This window comes from Geotrypetes seraphini, chromosome 4, assembly GCF_902459505.1.
Source record: "Geotrypetes seraphini chromosome 4, aGeoSer1.1, whole genome shotgun sequence".
Lineage (NCBI taxonomy): Eukaryota > Metazoa > Chordata > Amphibia > Gymnophiona > Dermophiidae > Geotrypetes > Geotrypetes seraphini.
In genome coordinates, this window is record NC_047087.1 from 95,406,951 (window position 1) to 95,425,355 (window position 18,405).

The following is an 18,405-nucleotide window of genomic DNA, read 5'->3' on the forward strand; positions in this document are numbered from 1 at the left end:
CTTTATAAATACATGCTAATTGGGATCCATATGTTGCTTTTTATGACTTTATAAGAATGAAAAGATGAAAATTCAGCATTTTCACATTTTAAATAGAAAAATTGACTATCCTGGTTGTAAAAGCAAAATTTTATGGAAACAGATATTTTCTATACTTTTTAGGCATGAGCAATTAGGAAATTACACTTACTACCCAGGAACAAAAATTGTGTATCATAGTGTTTTTTTAGCCTTAGTATTTCTCAACTAATGAATCACTCTGTTATCTGATAACCTTTTTCACATTTTTTCTCAAATGTATTGTTTATTAAAACAGAATTTAAAGGAAACATGTTTGCAATATTTTCACAGAATCTCCTGGAAAATAATTCTAGGAAAATGAAAGTTTGTAAAAGGTAAGGTATTGTTGCTTTCTCTTTTCCATTGCTCTGCTTAGCACTGAAACATAGTAGTCAAGTTTATTCCAGAATAAGAAAGATCTGTCTGAAATTTTGGTTAATACATAGTTTGATTTTCCTGTATAATTCTAGCTAGTCTGATGTAATAATTATCAATGCTTTATTTTCACATGATAAGTAGGGTTGCGTAGCTTTTGTCAAACTTAATTTTCATGGTTTTGTTTGGTCACGTCAGCCAATCAGAAACAATGATCCATCCAGTCCACCCAAGCCCCATGCACTTCCCAATCCTCCCCACCCCCTCTAATAACATCACAAGATATGATATGGCCCCGCCTGATCCCCACTCATTTGCATAACCCCACCCCTAACCTCCACCTTTTTCATAACCACATCTTTTTTGTATTACCTTTCCCCAAAACCTGCCCTTTTATTGATATCACAAGAAATGACATAAAAACTCCACCCAGGCAAACCCCTTTATGGCATGAACAGGATGTCCCTGCGTCACTTCCTGTTTCACACTACTTGCCAAAACAAAACAGCGAGGGAGAAAAGGAGTTGAGTATGACTATATCTGGTTGCAATGCTTGAGTGCTTTTTCATAGAGTATTTTGGCGTTTTTTAAGATCTGCTCTTTTTAGCTAAAAGCATAATTTTTATCAACACACCAGTCTCCTGATGCAGGCCTTGTGGCTGAAACACGAATCGTGTTATCCTCTAAAGCAGGGGTGTCCAACCTTATGGCTTCCCTGGACCGCATTGGCCAAAAAAAATTTTCTGAGGCCATGCAAACACTGCAGCAAGACAGAGGAGGGAGTCAGCAAGATGGTAAATACCCGGGGGCAGCACAGAATACTTCATGGGGCTTCAGGTTGGACACCCCTGCTCTAAAGCATTCAATAAACTCATCTAGTTGAACGACATAGACAAACTTTATTTCTTCGTCTCCCTGCTGTTGTTTTGTTTTGCTTCCAGACTTGCAGAACATTTGTCTTCTGTTTTTGCCTGTCATAACACTTCTTGCTGCCATCTTGGATGGGTTACATGACAGGAAGTGATGTTGATTGCCTCCCCCACACGCCCCCAAGGGTGCGCAGTTTGTTTTTCCCCATCCTTGTTTTTCAATGTGCTGGGTTTTATTTTTAACAACATTAAAAAATGTTCATTCTACCTTAAAGTTTCTCTCTCTTCTGTGCAGTGAATTCTGCTCTTTCTTACATATCAGAAGTCCTTATTCCCCAACCCACATCTGTATACTCTGAGCCCAAAGAAAAAGAAGCAATAAGATTAGGGTTATCTCATTCTCTCTCTGTACACAGACACAAAGTTGGTTTAAGGTAACATTTTTTTCACACAGTCCCCAGGATGAGCCTGATTTCTCCCTCCTATGCATACTGACACAAAAGCTGGTTTTTTTTCCTCTTCAGTATAGAATATTCTGCGCTCTCTTACATTTCTGAAGCTCTTTCCCCAAACACTCCTCCTCTAAAAGGAATATTGTTTAACCAAACACTGAATAGCTTGTGGCATTTGTATATCCCCTACTATTGATTGTTTTTTAACATAGCATGTCAATAACTCCAACCTACCGTTCTCCTCCTCTTCTTTACAGCCCAACCCCACCTCTCACTTACGTGGTTGTTTTTTGCAAAATATTTCATGTCTCTTTCTAGTTTCACTTTACCTCTATAGATTGTTTTCCAGACCTGCAGAGAATTATGAGGCGCGCAAGAGCAACAACGAAGGATACCAGATGGTGCTCAATTCTTTATATTATAAAACAGACTCGACACAATCGTGTTTCAGCCCAAGAAGGCCTGCCTCAGGAGTCTTGGTGTTGAATGATAAAACCAAAGATGTGTTAATCCAAATGTCCAAGTATTGCAATAATAACACCAGAAAAGACCAAAGGAATGTCTGGCAACAAATATAGCGAACACATTTGTGTGTGGTAAATGAAAACTTCTGCGCTTTGATTTGATTCCCTCCCTTCCCATTTGACACCACCTTCAGTACCTGTTTTTTCTGAAAATGCTGACGAAAATACATGGTGTTACTAGCTGTTGAGACAGGGGCAGAAGATTTCAAATAAGCTGAAATAGCTAGGTTGGGAAAGCGTTAGACTGAAGATCTAAAGGTCACTGGTTTCAGCAGCCTTTTTCTCCATAAGTTTGTTTGTGTTTTGCATGACTCGTGCCGTATCCCTTTATAAGTTGAAAGGAGGTGGGTTTGGAATTTTGAAAACTGGGTTGGCCATAGAAAGGAGGTTGGAGGAAGAGAAGGAGGGTTGGAATTATTGGCACAATCAGGAGCATGGAACACATGGATGGCACAAGTTGTTCATTGTTGGTTAAACAATAATTCTTTTAGAGGAGGGAGTTTGGGGGACAAGGACTTCTGAAATGCAAGAAAGCAGAATTCACTATGCTGAAGAGAGAAAAAACAGCTTTTGTGTCATCATGCAGAGAAAGCAAAAGAGAAACTTTAATGTGGAATGAACTTTTTTTACATGTTGTAAAATTACAGGGGACTGAAAAAACAGCTGGGAGGATTAAAAGGCTAAAAATAAAAATAAATTATTTTAAGGACATGGAAAAACAAATAGTACATTCTCCTCGAGGGAGGGTGCAGTGACAAGCAATTGACATCACTTCCTGTCTTGTGACCCATCAAAGATGGTGGCAAGCAATGTGAAACAGGAAGTGGCCATATCTTGAAAAGGGTGTGTGGCCTGGGCGGTTATGATGACACTTCTTGTAACATCACCAAAAGGAGGTGGGATTATGCAAAAAAAGGCAGGTTAGTGGTGGGGTTGTGCAAATGGGGTTGGGCTTGGACTGAGCCATGACATCATATCCAGTGATGTCATAAAAAGGGGGCAGGGAGTGGGCATGGCATGAGCAGAAATTGGATGTAGTTTGGGTAGATCTTCACTTCTGATTGGCTGGTGTGACTGGAAGTGGGCATGGCTACCTGACAAGAAAATGTGAATTAGGTTTGACAAAAGCTATGTAACTATACTATTCACTTGGAAACCTTTCATTTAGGGCAGTGTCCCGCAAACCTTTCGCACAGTGACACACTAAACCCAATGCCCTGGCCAGAAGGCCTCCGGAAGTGCACAGCCGTCTATGCAATGACATCATATTGACGTCCGTGCATGCACGGAGGCCCTCTGGACATAGCCTGAACCTGTCACTTCGCCGGTTGGGGATCTTGGAGGAGGGGAGGTGCAGGGAAAGGAGAGAAGCTAGCGAAGAGAAGAGTTGTCGTTACCAGCTGACTTACCTACAAGATGTGCTTCTCACCACAAGAGGCATGTCCTGTAAGCAGTCAGCCGGCATTGGCACCTCTCCTCCTTACCGGCATCTCAGGGTACACCTGGAATCTGCTGTGGCACACAGTTTGCAATACACTGATTTAGGGGATAATTTTAAAAATTATTTAAGCTGATAACATAGAGGTTTATGCGTGGAAATGGCTTATAAAATTGTTGATGTTTAGACAGGTAAAAGTGTTGTGTACTTAATGCCATTTTGTACATATTGTTACCTGTGATGGGCAGTGTTTTTCTGGGAGGTAGAGTTGGAGGAGAGTTTGAACTTGCTTTTGAAAATCCAAACATTTGTGTGTACATACATAATTTTTGTCTAAAATATTGTGCATTGTAAATAGCAGGTACAAAAGTGTGTGTGTAGTTTCAGGGAAGTAATTTTAAAGGAGAAAGCATGTATGCACTGGACTTTTAGACATGTAATGTATATTTGCTGTACAAGTTAAGCAAACTTACAAAATTATCCACATCTCTCAGTATTTAACTAGCAGACTGACTCACAAGGAAAATAGTTATTTATTAAGTTTATATACCACATATAGCCTACACGGTTCACATGAGAAACATACATAAAATTTGACTCTACAGACATAGTAATTATAAAGGCAAATCCAACATAACTTAAAATAACAGAGTACACAAACCAAGTTCTTCACCTACCATAAGCCTCACTTCTCAACTTCAGTCAAACCCCATCACATAAATGCATTGACAAACAGGTATGTTTTTAATAGTTTCTTAAAGCCTAATCTGGACGTACATAACTGCGAGGTTCCAGCCAAAATGTTCCAGAGCTTCACCCTGCAGAAAAGGTCCAGAAAATGTGGGCTGTACAGAATGTGGGAGACTTGGCCCCCACCTACTGAAGAAATGTTCAAAAATGCAGGAAGTTGTCAGCATCATGACAGTTGAGAAGAACCCAACAAATAAATTCTCTATGAGGTCCAACAATTAAGTTCATGAACTTGTCATCATGTGCTTACGTTGGCAGAACTGTACAAACAGCTGCGTAAGGTTTCATAACCTTGGCATATCAGTGTCTCACAGCTGTGTTCGTGTCAATGTGTGGCGGTGTCTTGCTGAGTGGCGTTCATTATTGTTGTTGCATATTTTGATTTGCCATCATGAGAATGTCAGAGCTTGAATTAGAGCAACGAACAAACATTAACTTCCTTGTTACACTTGGCAAAGGTGGAAGTCAAATCAGGGATATTAGTCCAATTTATGGGGAAATTGCCATGAAGGAAACAGCAGTGTTCAAATGGATTATACGTTTTTCTGCGAGGAGAAAAAGCGCCACTGATGGAGAGGTCAGGGTGGCCTGTAATAAGCAGAACTGATGAAAACATTGCAAAAATTTGTCGAATTGTATGTCAAAATAGTCGGCTGACTGTGAGAAGCATAGCAGACCAAATAAACATCGATAGAGAAACAGGAAGATCTTGACTGAAAATCTTGGCATGAGAAAAATATGTGCAAAAATGGTCCCAAAGGAGCTTGCCAATGAACAAAGCAAAGGAGAGTTAAAGTTTGACAAGACTTTTTGGAGAGACAAGACAATATTTTGGGTCGTGTTATCACTGGTGATGAAACATGGGTGTGCCAATACAACCCTGAACCGAAGCATCTAAGTGCACAATGGAAGTCAGCCAGTTCTCCATGACCCAAAAAGTTTCATTAGTCCAAATCAAGAGTCAAAACAATGTTGCTAACCTTTTTTTAATATCAGAGGGATTATCATGAATTTGTACCAACTGGACATAAAGTTAACCAAGTTTACTATTTGGACATCCTGAAAATGTTGCATGAAAAAATTAAGACGAAAACGAACGGAACTTTTTGCCAACAACTCGTGGCTCTTGCATCACGACAATGCACCAGCTCACACGGCACTGTCTGTGAGGGAGTTTTAAGATAGTAAACAAATTGAAACACCCTCCCTGCTCACCTGATCTGGCCCCCAATGACTTTTTTCTGTACCCAAAGATAAAGGACATTCCAGAAAAAGAGTTCCAAAATTGCTGTGAAAGGTAGACTTGGTCCTGGCATTAGTGCATATCTTCCCAAGGGGAATACTTTGAAGGTGACCATAGTGATATTCAGCAGTGAGGTATGTAGCACTTTTTCTAGGACTTAATTGTCAGTCCTCGTACAAGAAGTTATCCGAGGACAAGCAGGCAGGTATTCTCACATATGGGTGACATCATCGACGGAGCCCGGATGCGGATGCCTCGCAAGCAGACATGCTTGAAACTCGAAGTTTCGAGTTACCCGCTACCTGTTGCACTTATCCAATTCTGGCCTCAAGTCTACATCCATCCGAGTCCATCTCAGTGCAATTGCGGCTTTCCATCAGCCTATTGAAGGGAAACCCCTCTCTGCTCATCCAGTGGTTTCCAAATTCATGAAAGGACTCTTCAATGTTAAACCTCCTCTCAAACCGCCTCCTGTGGTTTGGGACCTCAATGTTGTCCTTACTCAACTCATCAAGCCTCCATTTGAACCAATTGATAAGGCTCATCTGAAGTATCTCACTTGGAAAGTGGTGTTTCTCATAGCCCTCACTTCCGCTCGAAGAATCAGTGAACTGCAAGCTTTAGTTACTGACCCACCATTCGAAAACACAGGAGAGGAGAGGAGCGTGGGAGCCCTGCTCCGTCCCTCCCCCAGAACAGCGGGAGTCTTCGGGAGCCTTAAAAAGAACTCCCCACCAAAGCGCAGCCTTTCTGCTGCCCTACAACTTCTCAGCCGCGGGCCGAAAACACAGGAGAGGAGAGGAGCGTGGGAGCCCTGCTCCGTCCCTCCCCCAGAACAGCGGGGAGTCTTCGGGAGCCTTAAAAAGAACTCCCCACCGAAGCGCAGCCTTTCTGCTGCCCTACAACTTCTCGGCCGCGGGCCGAAAACACAGGAGAGGAGAGGAGCGTGGGAGCCCTGCTCCGTCCCTCCCCCAGAACAGCGGGAGTCTTCGGGAGCCTTTAAAAGAACTCCCCACCGAAGCGCAGCCTTTCTGCTGCACTACAACTTCTCGGCCGCGGGCCGAAAACACAGGAGAGGAGAGGAGCATGGGAGCCCTGCTCCGCCCCTCCCCCAGAACAGCGGGAGTCTTCGGGAGCCTTAAAAAGAACTCCCCACCGAAGCACAGCCTTTCTGCTGCCCTACAACTTCTCGGCCGCGGGTCGAAAACACAGGAGAGGAGAGGAGCATGGGAGCCCTGCTCCGCCCCTCCCCCAGAACAGAGGGAGTCTTCGTGAGCCTTAAAAAGAACTCCCCACTGAAGCGCAGCCTTTCTGCTGCCCTACAACTTCTCGGCCGTGGGCCGAAAACACAGGAGAGGAGAGGAGCGTGGGAGCCCTGCTCCGTCCTTCCCCCAGAACAGGGGGAGTCTTCGGGAGCCTTAAAAAGAACTCCCCACCGAAGCGCAGCCTTTCTGCTGCCCTACAACTTCTCGGCCGCGGGCCGAAAACACAGGAGAGGAGAGGAGCATGGAAGCCCTGCTCCGCCCCTCCCCCAGAACAGAGGGAGTCTTCAGGAGCCTTAAAAAGAACTCCCCACTGAAGCGCAGCCTTTCTGCTGCCCTACAACTTCTCGGCCGTGGGCCGAAAACACAGGAGAGGAGAGGAGCGTGGGAGCCCTGCTCCGTCCCTCCCCCAGAACAGCGGGAGTCTTCGGGAGCCTTAAAAAGAACTCCCCACCGAAGCGCAGCCTTTCTGCTGCCCTACAACTTCTCGGCCGCGGGCCAAAAACACAGGAGAGGAGCGTGGGAGCCCTGCTCCGCCCCTCCCCCAAAACAGCGGGAGTCTTCGGGAGCCTTAAAAAGAATCTCCCCAACGTCGTGCAGCCATTCGGTGTGCCGCCTTCATGAAGCGCCGTCACGTGAAGCGTCTACACTTCTGACCCCAACATATTCCTGGGAGGCCAGCGAGCAACACTATAGGAACCAGACCCAACAGAACCAAGTCTACAGGTGCCCGATTCAACTGAACAAGCGAGCATTTGTGCATCCACCCCACCCCCTGTTCGACAGGAGGTAAGTCTGAAAAAGGAAGCAAAGTCAACACCGCACAGCCGAACAGATCCCGACTCACTCCAGTTAGCGAGCGACCGACCAAAATGAATCAAATCTCATCAATATAGTCGGAAAAGCCATCGTTGTGAACCTGAACCTGAGCCTGATTCCATGCGATAAGTATAATTAACTATTAACCTTAATAGCTTACATGACCTTGCATGCCATTGCTTAATCCAGGTGAACTTGCATGACAAAAACGAACCTGCATGACAATGTGAACTTGCATGACAATGTGAACTCTATAAGTGTACTAGGCCTCAACTGCTACCAAACCTACTGGTGCAGAAAACACGTACACCTCACTTACGCCTCATTTACACCTGCCGTAAACTGTGCCATAACCTGTGCTATACCTACATACACTGCATATTGCTCCACACTTACATGTGCTAAACCCATGCGCACTACAAACGGTGCTATTATTATCATCTGTTACAAATTACGTCAATCCTAACTGTACCTCACATAGTTAATGTGAACTAAATACAGAAAATCATATTTGAATCATAAAAATTGGCTTTCTAATATTTTAGACCAGAATCAAATTCTCTGCTTGAGAACTGACCAATTCTCCAAACCTCACCCAACCCCCTAGTCTAAAAGTACTCCCAGGGCGGAGAACCATCGATACCTAAAGGCCCCAATAAGGTAATTTCCAACCAGATCTGTTACACCCTCAGCCAAAATGAAGGTGGCAAATAACATACAAATAATACTGTGCATAATTTACCTAACCTGCTATAGAAGCCGATGCAATGACGAAAGACCCCCTGAACCAATACCAGTCCACATCTCCTGGCAAAGGTCACTTAAACAGATTAAACCAACTACCCCACCCCAATCCCTATACAATTGCTCAGAACTTGGCCCTTTACAAATCCCCACAGCCAACCCCATTCACAAACCCTCCAAACAACACAGAAATAAGACCAAAAACAGAAATAACTTAAAAAAACTGAAGTACATAGAAACCCCCATCCCTACACAATACAGGAACTTCAAGGGATACTATTTGAACGACCGGTCGGTGAGAAATAAGTCACATATCATACATGATTGCATCGAACACAAGAACCCGGACATCCTATTCCTAACTGAAACATGGATGGTTTCAGACACAGACGTCATAATGAAGGAAATGCTACCGCAGGACTACAAAATCATTCCATTAACTAGAAGCTGGAAAAGAGGAGGGGGACTAGCAATAATCCTCAAATGCTACTTCGACTTCACTAGAACGGATTCTAAAATCACAGAAGAAATGGAAACCATTACTTGTAAGATCTCTAACCCCGAACTGGAAGAATCACTATTAGCTACACTATTCTACATCCCCCCCAAAAAATGGTCAAGTGCAAAAGAAGAGTTCTTTGAATTCCTCTCGGTCAACACCATAAAAAGACCATATAACATCCTACTGGGTGACATAAATGTACACCTAGAACAAGGGGAAAAACCAGAAGTGACAGAAATCGATACGTTCCTAACCACCCTGGGCTTTGGAATTCCAGACAAAGAGGAAACACATGAAAAGGGACACCAACTGGACATCGTCACTTTCTCCCACAAAGACCTCCACGAACCAAAAATTCAATACTATACAGGAAACTGGGAAAAATGCATATGGTCAGATCATCATATTTACAATTTCGAATTACGCTGGCAAAAGAAATACTCAACTTCAAAACACACAAACAAAACCAGATCGGAAAAAATAGTCACCCGCAGAAGCATCATCAATCCAACAGAATTCTGGACCCACTATGAACTATACCCTAAATCAGAGGAAGAACAAGATTTCCACACCAGATGGGAAAAATTCACAAAAGATACACTCAATCAAATAGCTCCTGTTCAAACATACAAAAAGACCACAAGGGCATCAAAAGAATGATATGACGCCGAATTACTAGCTCTCAAACAAGAACTCAGAAAACTGGAAAGAATATGGCTAAAAACTGACAGAGGAAGATAAAATCAATTGGAAACAAAAAATGAAAAACTACAAAAACCTGATCAAAGAAAAGCGTTATAACTGCTATGCACAGAAAATAGGAGCAGTCAATACAAACAGCAGAGAACTATTTAAACTAGTGAACAAAATAACAGACACCACACAGATCCTACAAAATCAAAATGATCAGGTCCCAGCGGTCAACACCCTCGCCAACTACTTCAGCAAAAAAATCATCGACTTAAGAGCCTTAATATCCCCTCCTCCACCCAATTTCGAATTCCACTTCAAATCGCAGGAAAGCGAGCCCAGTGTCGATATGATCTGGAACCACTTCGAGCCCCCAGATTGGAACAACTTCCTCACACTATTCAATGAATACGCCAAATCAAATTGTCTATTAGATGAATGTCCATCTCAGATCATGCAAGTTGCAGCTCCAGAATTTAAAAGAGACCTATTTAACTGGGCAACATATTCTCTTAAAAGTGGAACTTACCTGGAAAATATGGGACACATTCTGATCACACCCATTCCGAAAGACCAGAAGACTTCTCTCACATTGACGTCCAACTACAGACCCATAGCGAGCACCCCCTTCTTCACCAAAATGCTGGAAGGGCTGGTCAACCTGGAATTAGTAAACCACTTAGATAAATTCAATCTCCTAAACGACCACCAATCAGGATTCAGAAAAGGGTTCAGCACCGAGACAGTCCTAGGCTCTCTCCTTAATCACCTATATGACCTCTTCAGCCAAGGTACCAGCGCCCTGATCTTACAATTAGACTTTAGCAGCGCTTTCGACCTAGTGGACCATGAAATAATGCTTATGTGCCTAGACGAAATGGGACTATCAGGAAGAGTGTGGACCTGGTTACAAGGATTCCTAACCAAGTGATACTATCAAGTGGTCCATGACGGGAATTACTCTAAATCTTGGAAAAGCCCTTCAGGTGTCCCTCAAGGCTCCCCCCTATCTCCCACCTTGTTCAATATATACATCTCCTCCCTAGGTCACCTACTACAAAAGTTAAACCTAACATACTATATATACGCAGATGACATCTCCATACTAATTCCAACAACAAACGTAACCACTGCCAACTCAAAATATATCTCTTCCATCATGACCGAAATAGAACAATGGACTATAAATTTTAAATTGAAACTAAACTCAGTAAAGACAAAAATTTTCCTGGCAAGCACAAATGAAAAGATCACTGCAACTACAATACATGTAAATGGTCACGACCACCCAATACTAAAAACTATAAAAATACTGGGAGTCACCTTGGATACCCACTTGACCTTGACCGATCACATAAATTCGGTGACAAAAAAATGCTTTTTCACTCTTTGGAAACTGAAAACCATAAAAAAATACTTCGACCCTCTATCCTTCAGAATACTGGTACAGTCATTGATTCTATCCACCCTGGACTACTGCAACATTATTTACTTGGGGATACCTAAAAAAAACGTGAGAAAATTGAGAATAGTTCAAAACACGGCCGTCCGGTTAATATTCGGACTAAAGAAAAGCGATCATGTCAGTCCCTTCTATAAACTGTTACACTGGTTACCAATTGAGGCACGAATTCTATTCAAATTCTCCTGCTTTTGCTACAAACTAATCTGGGGAATGGCCCCCAACTACCTGCTACCTCACTAGGTCGACCAGAAACCGCAACATCTTCACATACCCGAAAATCACAGGCTGAAGATATCGAACCTTCCTAGACAGAACATTCAAGTTCCAAGCTGGCAGACAGCAAACTTGGCTAGGCTACTTCATCGATGTCACTAGACAGACCTATAGTGTCTTTCGGAAAGAATTAAAAACCACCCTGTTTAAGAAATTCATACCCTAGCAAGACTTTTTTCCCCCCTCAACCAAAGCTACCACACCTCACCCGAATTCCTTCATTCCTCATAATAGGAACCCTTTATTCTCTGTCTGCCATTATGTCCTCCACACAATCGTACCCAGCTTCCCGCTGGTGTCCGATCATTTAATGTAATATGAAAATAAGTTAATTCTTCTCAACAACCTATGTATATTTTTCTTCAAACCATTTTGCACCTTGTAATTCACTGACCACTCAATGTTCTCTTATCTTTTCACTCTGTAATTCGCTGATTGTATAGCTTTACTTATTGTGAACCTTGTAATTCACTGTCCTTGTAACTCACCTTGTAATTTCACTGACCGTTCAATGTTCTCTTATCTAACTATACTCTGTAATTCGCTGTTTGTACAGCTTTTTTTCATTGTGAACCGCCTAGAAGTTGCAAGATTATGGCGGTATAGAAAAATAAAGTTATTATTATTATTATTATCATGACAAGGTGGTTCTTCGTACTCATCCTAAATTCCTACCTAAAGTGGTCTCGGAATTTCATCTCAACCAATCCATCGTACTTCCAGTGTTTTTTTCCAAAGCCTCATTCTCATCCTGGAGAATCAGCTCTTCATACTCTGGACTGTAAACGTGCTTTGGCCTTCTACTTGGAATGCACCAAACCACACAGAACTGCTCCTCAACTTTTTGTTTCCTTCGATCCAAATACGTTGGGCCATCCTATTTCTAAGCGTACCATCTCCAACTGGATAGCGGCTTGTATCTCTTTCTGCTATGCCCAGGCTGGATTACCTCTTCACAGTAAAGTCACAGCCCATAAAGTCAAAGCAATGGCAGCTTCAGTAGTTTTCCTAAGATCTACACCTATTGAGGAAATTTGTAGAGGTGCTACTTGGTCCTCGGTTCATACCTTCACTTCTCACTATTGTCTGGATACTTTCTCCAGACGGCATGGACAGTTTGGCCAAACAGTATTACAAAATTTATTCTCCTAAATTGCCAACACTCCCACCATCCCATTCTGGTTAGCTTGGAGGTCACCCATATGTGAGAATACCTGCCTGCTTGTCCTGGAATAAAGCACAGTTACTTACCATAACAGGTGTTATCCAGGGACAGCAGGCAGCTATTCTCACAACCCACCACCTCCCCTGGTTGGCTTCTCTGCTAGGTATCTGAACTGAGGAGACGCCCTGCACTGGGCGAGAAGGCACCCGTGCATGTGCGGTATGGGCGACTCAAAACCGAGTTTCTTCAAGCAAGTCTGCTTGCGAGGCGTCCGCATCCGGGCTCTGTCGATGACATCACCCATATGTGAGAATAGCTGCCTGCTGTCCCTGGATAACTAAACTAAACTAAATCTTGGATTTATATACCGCATCATCTCCGCAGATGGAGCTCGACACGGTTTACATGGTTAGGGAAGGAACGGAACTCCAGTGGAATTATATAAGTAAGAGAGGAGAGAGGTTAGGTGTAAGAGTGCCAGGAACGGGACGGGATTACGTTTTGGAGAAGAGCCAGGTCTTCAGATGCTTACGGAATGGTAGAAGGGGGCTCAAATTGCGGAGAGGGGAAGGGAGACTGTTCCAGAGCTGAGCGATTCTGAAAGGGAGGGAAGAGCCAAGTTTACCAACAAGGGAGATGCCTTTTAAGGAGGGGTAGGATAGTTTTAATTTTTGCGTGGATCTAGTGGAGGTTGGATTTGAGGAATTCCAGGATAGAGGGATAAAAGGAGGGAGGATACCATGGAGGATCTTGAAGGTTAGACAGGCACATTTAAAGTGGACCCTGGAAATAACGGGAAGCCAGTGGAGTTTGGATAGGAGCGGTGAGACATGATCAAACTTATTTTTTGAGAAGATAAGTTTGGCCGCGGTGTTCTGTATTAGTTGGAGTCTGTGAAGGCTTTTCTTTGTTACGCTTAGGTAAATGGAATTGCAATAGTCCAATCTGGAAAGGATAATGGATTGTACGAGGACGGCAAAGTGTTTTTGGTGGAAGCAGGACCTCACTTTCCTCAGCATGTGAAGGCTGCAAAAGCATTTTTTTATCAGGGAGTTGAGGTGGTCATTGAAGGATAATGATGAATCTATGGTGATGCCCAGAACTTTGCTAGAGAACTCCAGCTGTAGAGAGGAACCTGTGGGCAGTGGGATTGAAGTGGGTAATTGATCAAGTTTGGGGCCGAGCCATAGTAGTTTGGTTTTGGACTCATTCAATTTCATTTGTACAGTGTGAGCCCAGGATTGAAGGTTGGTTATGCAAGAAGAAATGTTAGCTGCGAGATTGGTGAGGTTTGCGTCGGTCTCGATGAGGACCAGGATATCGTCGGCGTAGGTGTAGAGTGTTTCTAGGGGGGATAGGTGGAGAAGGTTCAGGGAGGACATATAAATGTTGAAGAGGATGGGAGATAGGGGGGAGCCTTGTGGGACTCCACAAGTCGGTTTCCATGGGGAGGAGGAGGAACCATGTTTGGTGACGGTGTAAGAGCGAGAACGTAAGAAGTTCGAAAACCAGTCGAGGACTGTAGAACTGATGCCTATCTCGGAGAGTAGGAAGATTAGAATGTCATGGTGGACAACGTCAAAGGCAGCAGAGAGGTCGAATTGAAGGAGAACGGCAAATTTTTTATGAGAATGAAATTGTTGGATCTTCGAGATAAGGGAGGCCAGGAGGGTTTCGGTACTGAAGTTGGGTCTGAAGCCGTATTGATAGGGTAGGAGGATAGAGAATCTTTCCAGGTAGGCTGAAAGTTGGGAGGAGACGATGGACTCTAGCAATTTGGTTAGGAGCGGAATGTTTGCTATTTGGCGATAATTGGATGGGGAGGAGGGGTCTAGGTCAGCTTTCTTCAGTAGGGGGGTCAGTGCAATGCGTCCCATTTCAGGGGAGAAGAGGCCCGATAATAGGGCAGAATTTATGAGTATAGTGAGAGAAGAGATGGCCTGTGCGGGTATTTTCTCAAATAGATAGGATGGGAATGGGTCCAAGGTGCAGTTGCAGGATTTCAGTTTCAGGCAGAGTTTGAGGACCTGAGAATCGGATACTTGCTCAAAGGTGGTCCAGGATCTATTGACTGGGATGGGGGTGGGGACCTTTGTAGTAGGATCGGGGGAGGCGGGCACCAGAGGATTGTAGGAGACTGCAGGAGGGAAGGAGCTTCTCAAGGCGGTGACCCTGTTATGGTAAGTAAATGTGCTATATGAGCAGTCAAGCAGGCCAGGGGCCCAGGCTTCACCTGCCCAGTGAGAGGAGGAACTAGAAATGGAATGTGAGAGAAACAGGTGGCTAAAGGGAAAGGGAATAGGAGCAGGGAGTGACTGGGAAAGGAAGTCTGATAGCCCCTACCGCACAAATTATCTCCATCCTTACAAATGCCCACATTCGCTTAGTCTTAGAAGCAGTGCTCATTCCACTTCTCCTGCAGCCATTCAACTATTGAAATTCATAATCCCTCTATCTATTCACTCACTCATCAAGACCCCTCCTGTCACCAACTCCTAACCCCAATCACTTGCTCAGTACCTTTGATACTTATAATCCACCTCTACTCACTCACTCACTCAGCCTTTTCCCCATTAATTCCATCATCCTCTCACTAATTCACTCAGGGCCAGATTCTGAAAACTTTAACACGATCGTTAAACAGGTTTCCAACGGTTTAGCCTACATACATTTTAACGGCGGATTATCACAACAGCTTATCTTGGCATTTAGCGAATTTTCTAGCAGTCTCCGACACTGCCATGGAAATGGACTCTTCATTATTGAAATGAGCACTCCAGTGGATTCTTAAAAATCGTCGAACCATTCTCCAACAGTAGTGTCGGCTTTTGGTGACAAAAATCAGCGACTGATTCAGGGGTGCTTGTACAGTGACAGCACTGTTTAAAACCCCAGCAGTGGGAGAGATGACCATTCTCTCCCGCTGCCAAGCGACTCTCTCCCCCCCCCCCAGCAGTGGGAGAGATACCCATTCTCTCCTGCCATAAACATCACCCCCCTGAAGCAGAAGAGATGCCCACTCTTTCCCGTGCACCCCTCCCTTACAGCAGGAGAGAAGCCCACGCTCTCCTGCTTAACAACCTCCCCTAGCAGCAGGAGAGATGCCCATTCTCTCCCACTGCCATGCAACACCTCCCTCCCTGTGCCTCCGATGACTAGCACCCTCTCCTCCATACATTGATTTAGATGGCTGACCAGAGGGATGCCTACTCCCTCCAGCCAGCTGGTACGCATCTTCAAAATGAGCTTTTCCCTCCCCAGTGCATCCTGGTATGCACTTGGGAGGAGCCTAAGGCTCTGATTGACCCAGGTTGTTTTAAGGCCTCTCCTATGGGAGGGGCCTTTAATAACCTGGGTCAATCAGAGCCAGTCTAGCCCCTCCCTGGATTCACCAGGAAGGGTCCTAAGGCTCTGATTGACTCAGGTTATTTAAGGCCCCTCCTATGGGAAGGACCTTATATGTCTGAGCTAATCACAGCCTTAGGTCCCTTCCCAGTAGAATCAGCGAGGACCCTAAGATTCTGGCCAAGACTTCTAAGGCCCCACCCGTAGGAGAGGCCTTAAACAACCTGGGCCAACACTTGGAAACCCAACCATATGTTTAGAATGGAATATTGCACCTTGATCTTTTAGAAACATTTAAAAGAGTGTGCTGGATATTTCACTATCATGGTACAGTATTTGCTTTTAGCACAAATGTTGAATAAAATACAATCTCATTTTTAGCTGCTAGGAGTCCAGAAGCCTCAATGAAAGCAAGGCTATATAGACTATCTCAAAAGATTCAATAGATCAGGGTTGGTCAACCTGTGGCCGGTGGGACCATGGGAGGTATACACAGAAAACGGCCCACACAAACATCATTACCCAGAGGTTTGATGTCGGAGGAACCATTGAAGAATACAGCAACGGGACAAGTTAGCAGCTATTTGGATAGACAGAAGTATATGGTAACATACTATCCTGGTAATACAGTGTTCTCACCAGGGCTTTCTAGCCGGGTGGTCCACCAGGCAAATTTAGATGACCGCCCGGCTGTCATCTATCGGGAATCCTGCTGCTGCCGCCGCCGCTCAACATAAAAAAATCCCCCCCCCCAAAATCATCTCTCACCGGCTTGGAGATGCGACCTCATGCTTCGGGGCTCTAAGGTGTGCGTGCCAGATTCCCTTCTCTTCCCTCCGAAACCGGAAGTTACGTCCGGGGGTGGGGGGAGAAGAGAAGGGAAGCTGGCACGCACACCTTAGAGCCCCGAAACATGAGTTCGCTACGGGCTAAGGCAGGAGACTGGTCAATGACGGATAGAAGCTTATAACTTGCTTCGGGCCTTCCTCGCTGCCGGGTCCTGCCTACTTTCTGTTTCCGTGAAGGTAGGACCCGGCAACGAAGAAGGCCCGAAGCAAGTTGTAAGCTTCCCTCCGTCGCTGACCTATGCCTAATGAGGCAAAAAAGTCACGGCGCAAGGGAAGCCTCCCCTTCGCTCACTTGGAAACTTCACCACAGCGCAGGATGCCTATGGTGCAGGACAGGACACTGAACAAATCAGACCTCGCACTCTCTTCCACGCAGTCCTTCGCAACCTCATAGCGAACAAGGAATCTTTCCGGGAGCTCGAGTAAGTGACGTCATTGTGCGAGGGGCTTGCCAGTAATAGAAGTCAGGTGGACTGGTCTGGACTTGTACGTTATAGGGGTGTGAGTGACATATAACTCCATGATTGATATGATTGATTACTAGTTGACAAAGGGCCAAAATTCATTTGTGGATATGTTTTTATATTATTTTATATTTAGCAATTTGTCACTGGAAAAAAAACTGTGCAGGTACAGTAGTACTGTGGTATTTACCCCCCCCTGGATTTGAAGTTATTGTAAAGTTATTTAAAGTTTGTTTAGCTCTTGGTAGGATAGTAATTATGAATCATTTCTAATCAAAATTTGTATGTCTACTCAGTAAACAGGGACGTTCAAGATGCTGAGTGCAAAAAAAAAAAAGAGAGAGAGAGAAAACTTAAAAAATGGTGAACATGTGTCATGAATATAAAGGAGTGAAAAAGCTAATATAAGGGGCCTGTTTGCAAAAACTTAAATAGCTATGTGTAGAAAATAACTCGGTTTGCATCTTGGAGATAAGGATTTTTTAAATTGAAAATGCAAAATTTCTGGGATGTGGTCATTCATCCCCCTTCCTCCCAGCAGGTCTACCATCTCTCTTCCCACACTAGGTCCAACATCCATAGTCAGTGGAATGCTTTTTTGTTTGGGGGGCTTAAAAGCACTGCCCAGGCTCCACCCCAGACCCAGCCGCCATACTAATAATAGTACTAATTGTAAATGCCATTTCTTCCATTCATTTTTCACATACACACAATATAATCTTAATAATACATAATGGTAACCACAAAATTAAACTACACAAAGCACACTCTTTTACCCCTCCCCACCTTGCACAGCATTTCTTCCTCTCTCCTCCACCCCCATGTGCAACGTCCATCATCTCTCTTTCATTCCTTCCCTTCCTGCAAAGGGAGTGAGGAAAGAAAGATAGAGGGATCCAGGGTATATCGCTCCAACTCCTTCTACTGCCACATCCAACATTTCTCCCTCTCTCACCCCCCTGGACTGTGTGCAGCATCTTTTGCCCCTGCCCACCAGCCCCATGCCTAACATTTCTCCTATTACCTCTCTCCAGAACCATGCGACATCTCTTCCTCCATTCCCTCCACCACCAGGTCCAACATTCTTCCCTCTTGCATCTGTCCCACTGTTCCCTCT

General features: G+C 44.3%; 1 protein-coding gene across 1 annotated transcript in view; it reads left to right on the forward strand.

Moving 5' to 3' along the window:
- SENP7 (SUMO specific peptidase 7) overlaps positions 1-18,405 on the forward strand; it is a 286,873-nt gene that overhangs the window by 253,813 nt on the left and 14,655 nt on the right. Inside the window, exon 18 of the mRNA XM_033943657.1 lies at positions 352-395. Coding sequence (XP_033799548.1) covers positions 352-395 — 44 coding nt within the window. The remainder of the gene's footprint in view (positions 1-351; positions 396-18,405) is intronic.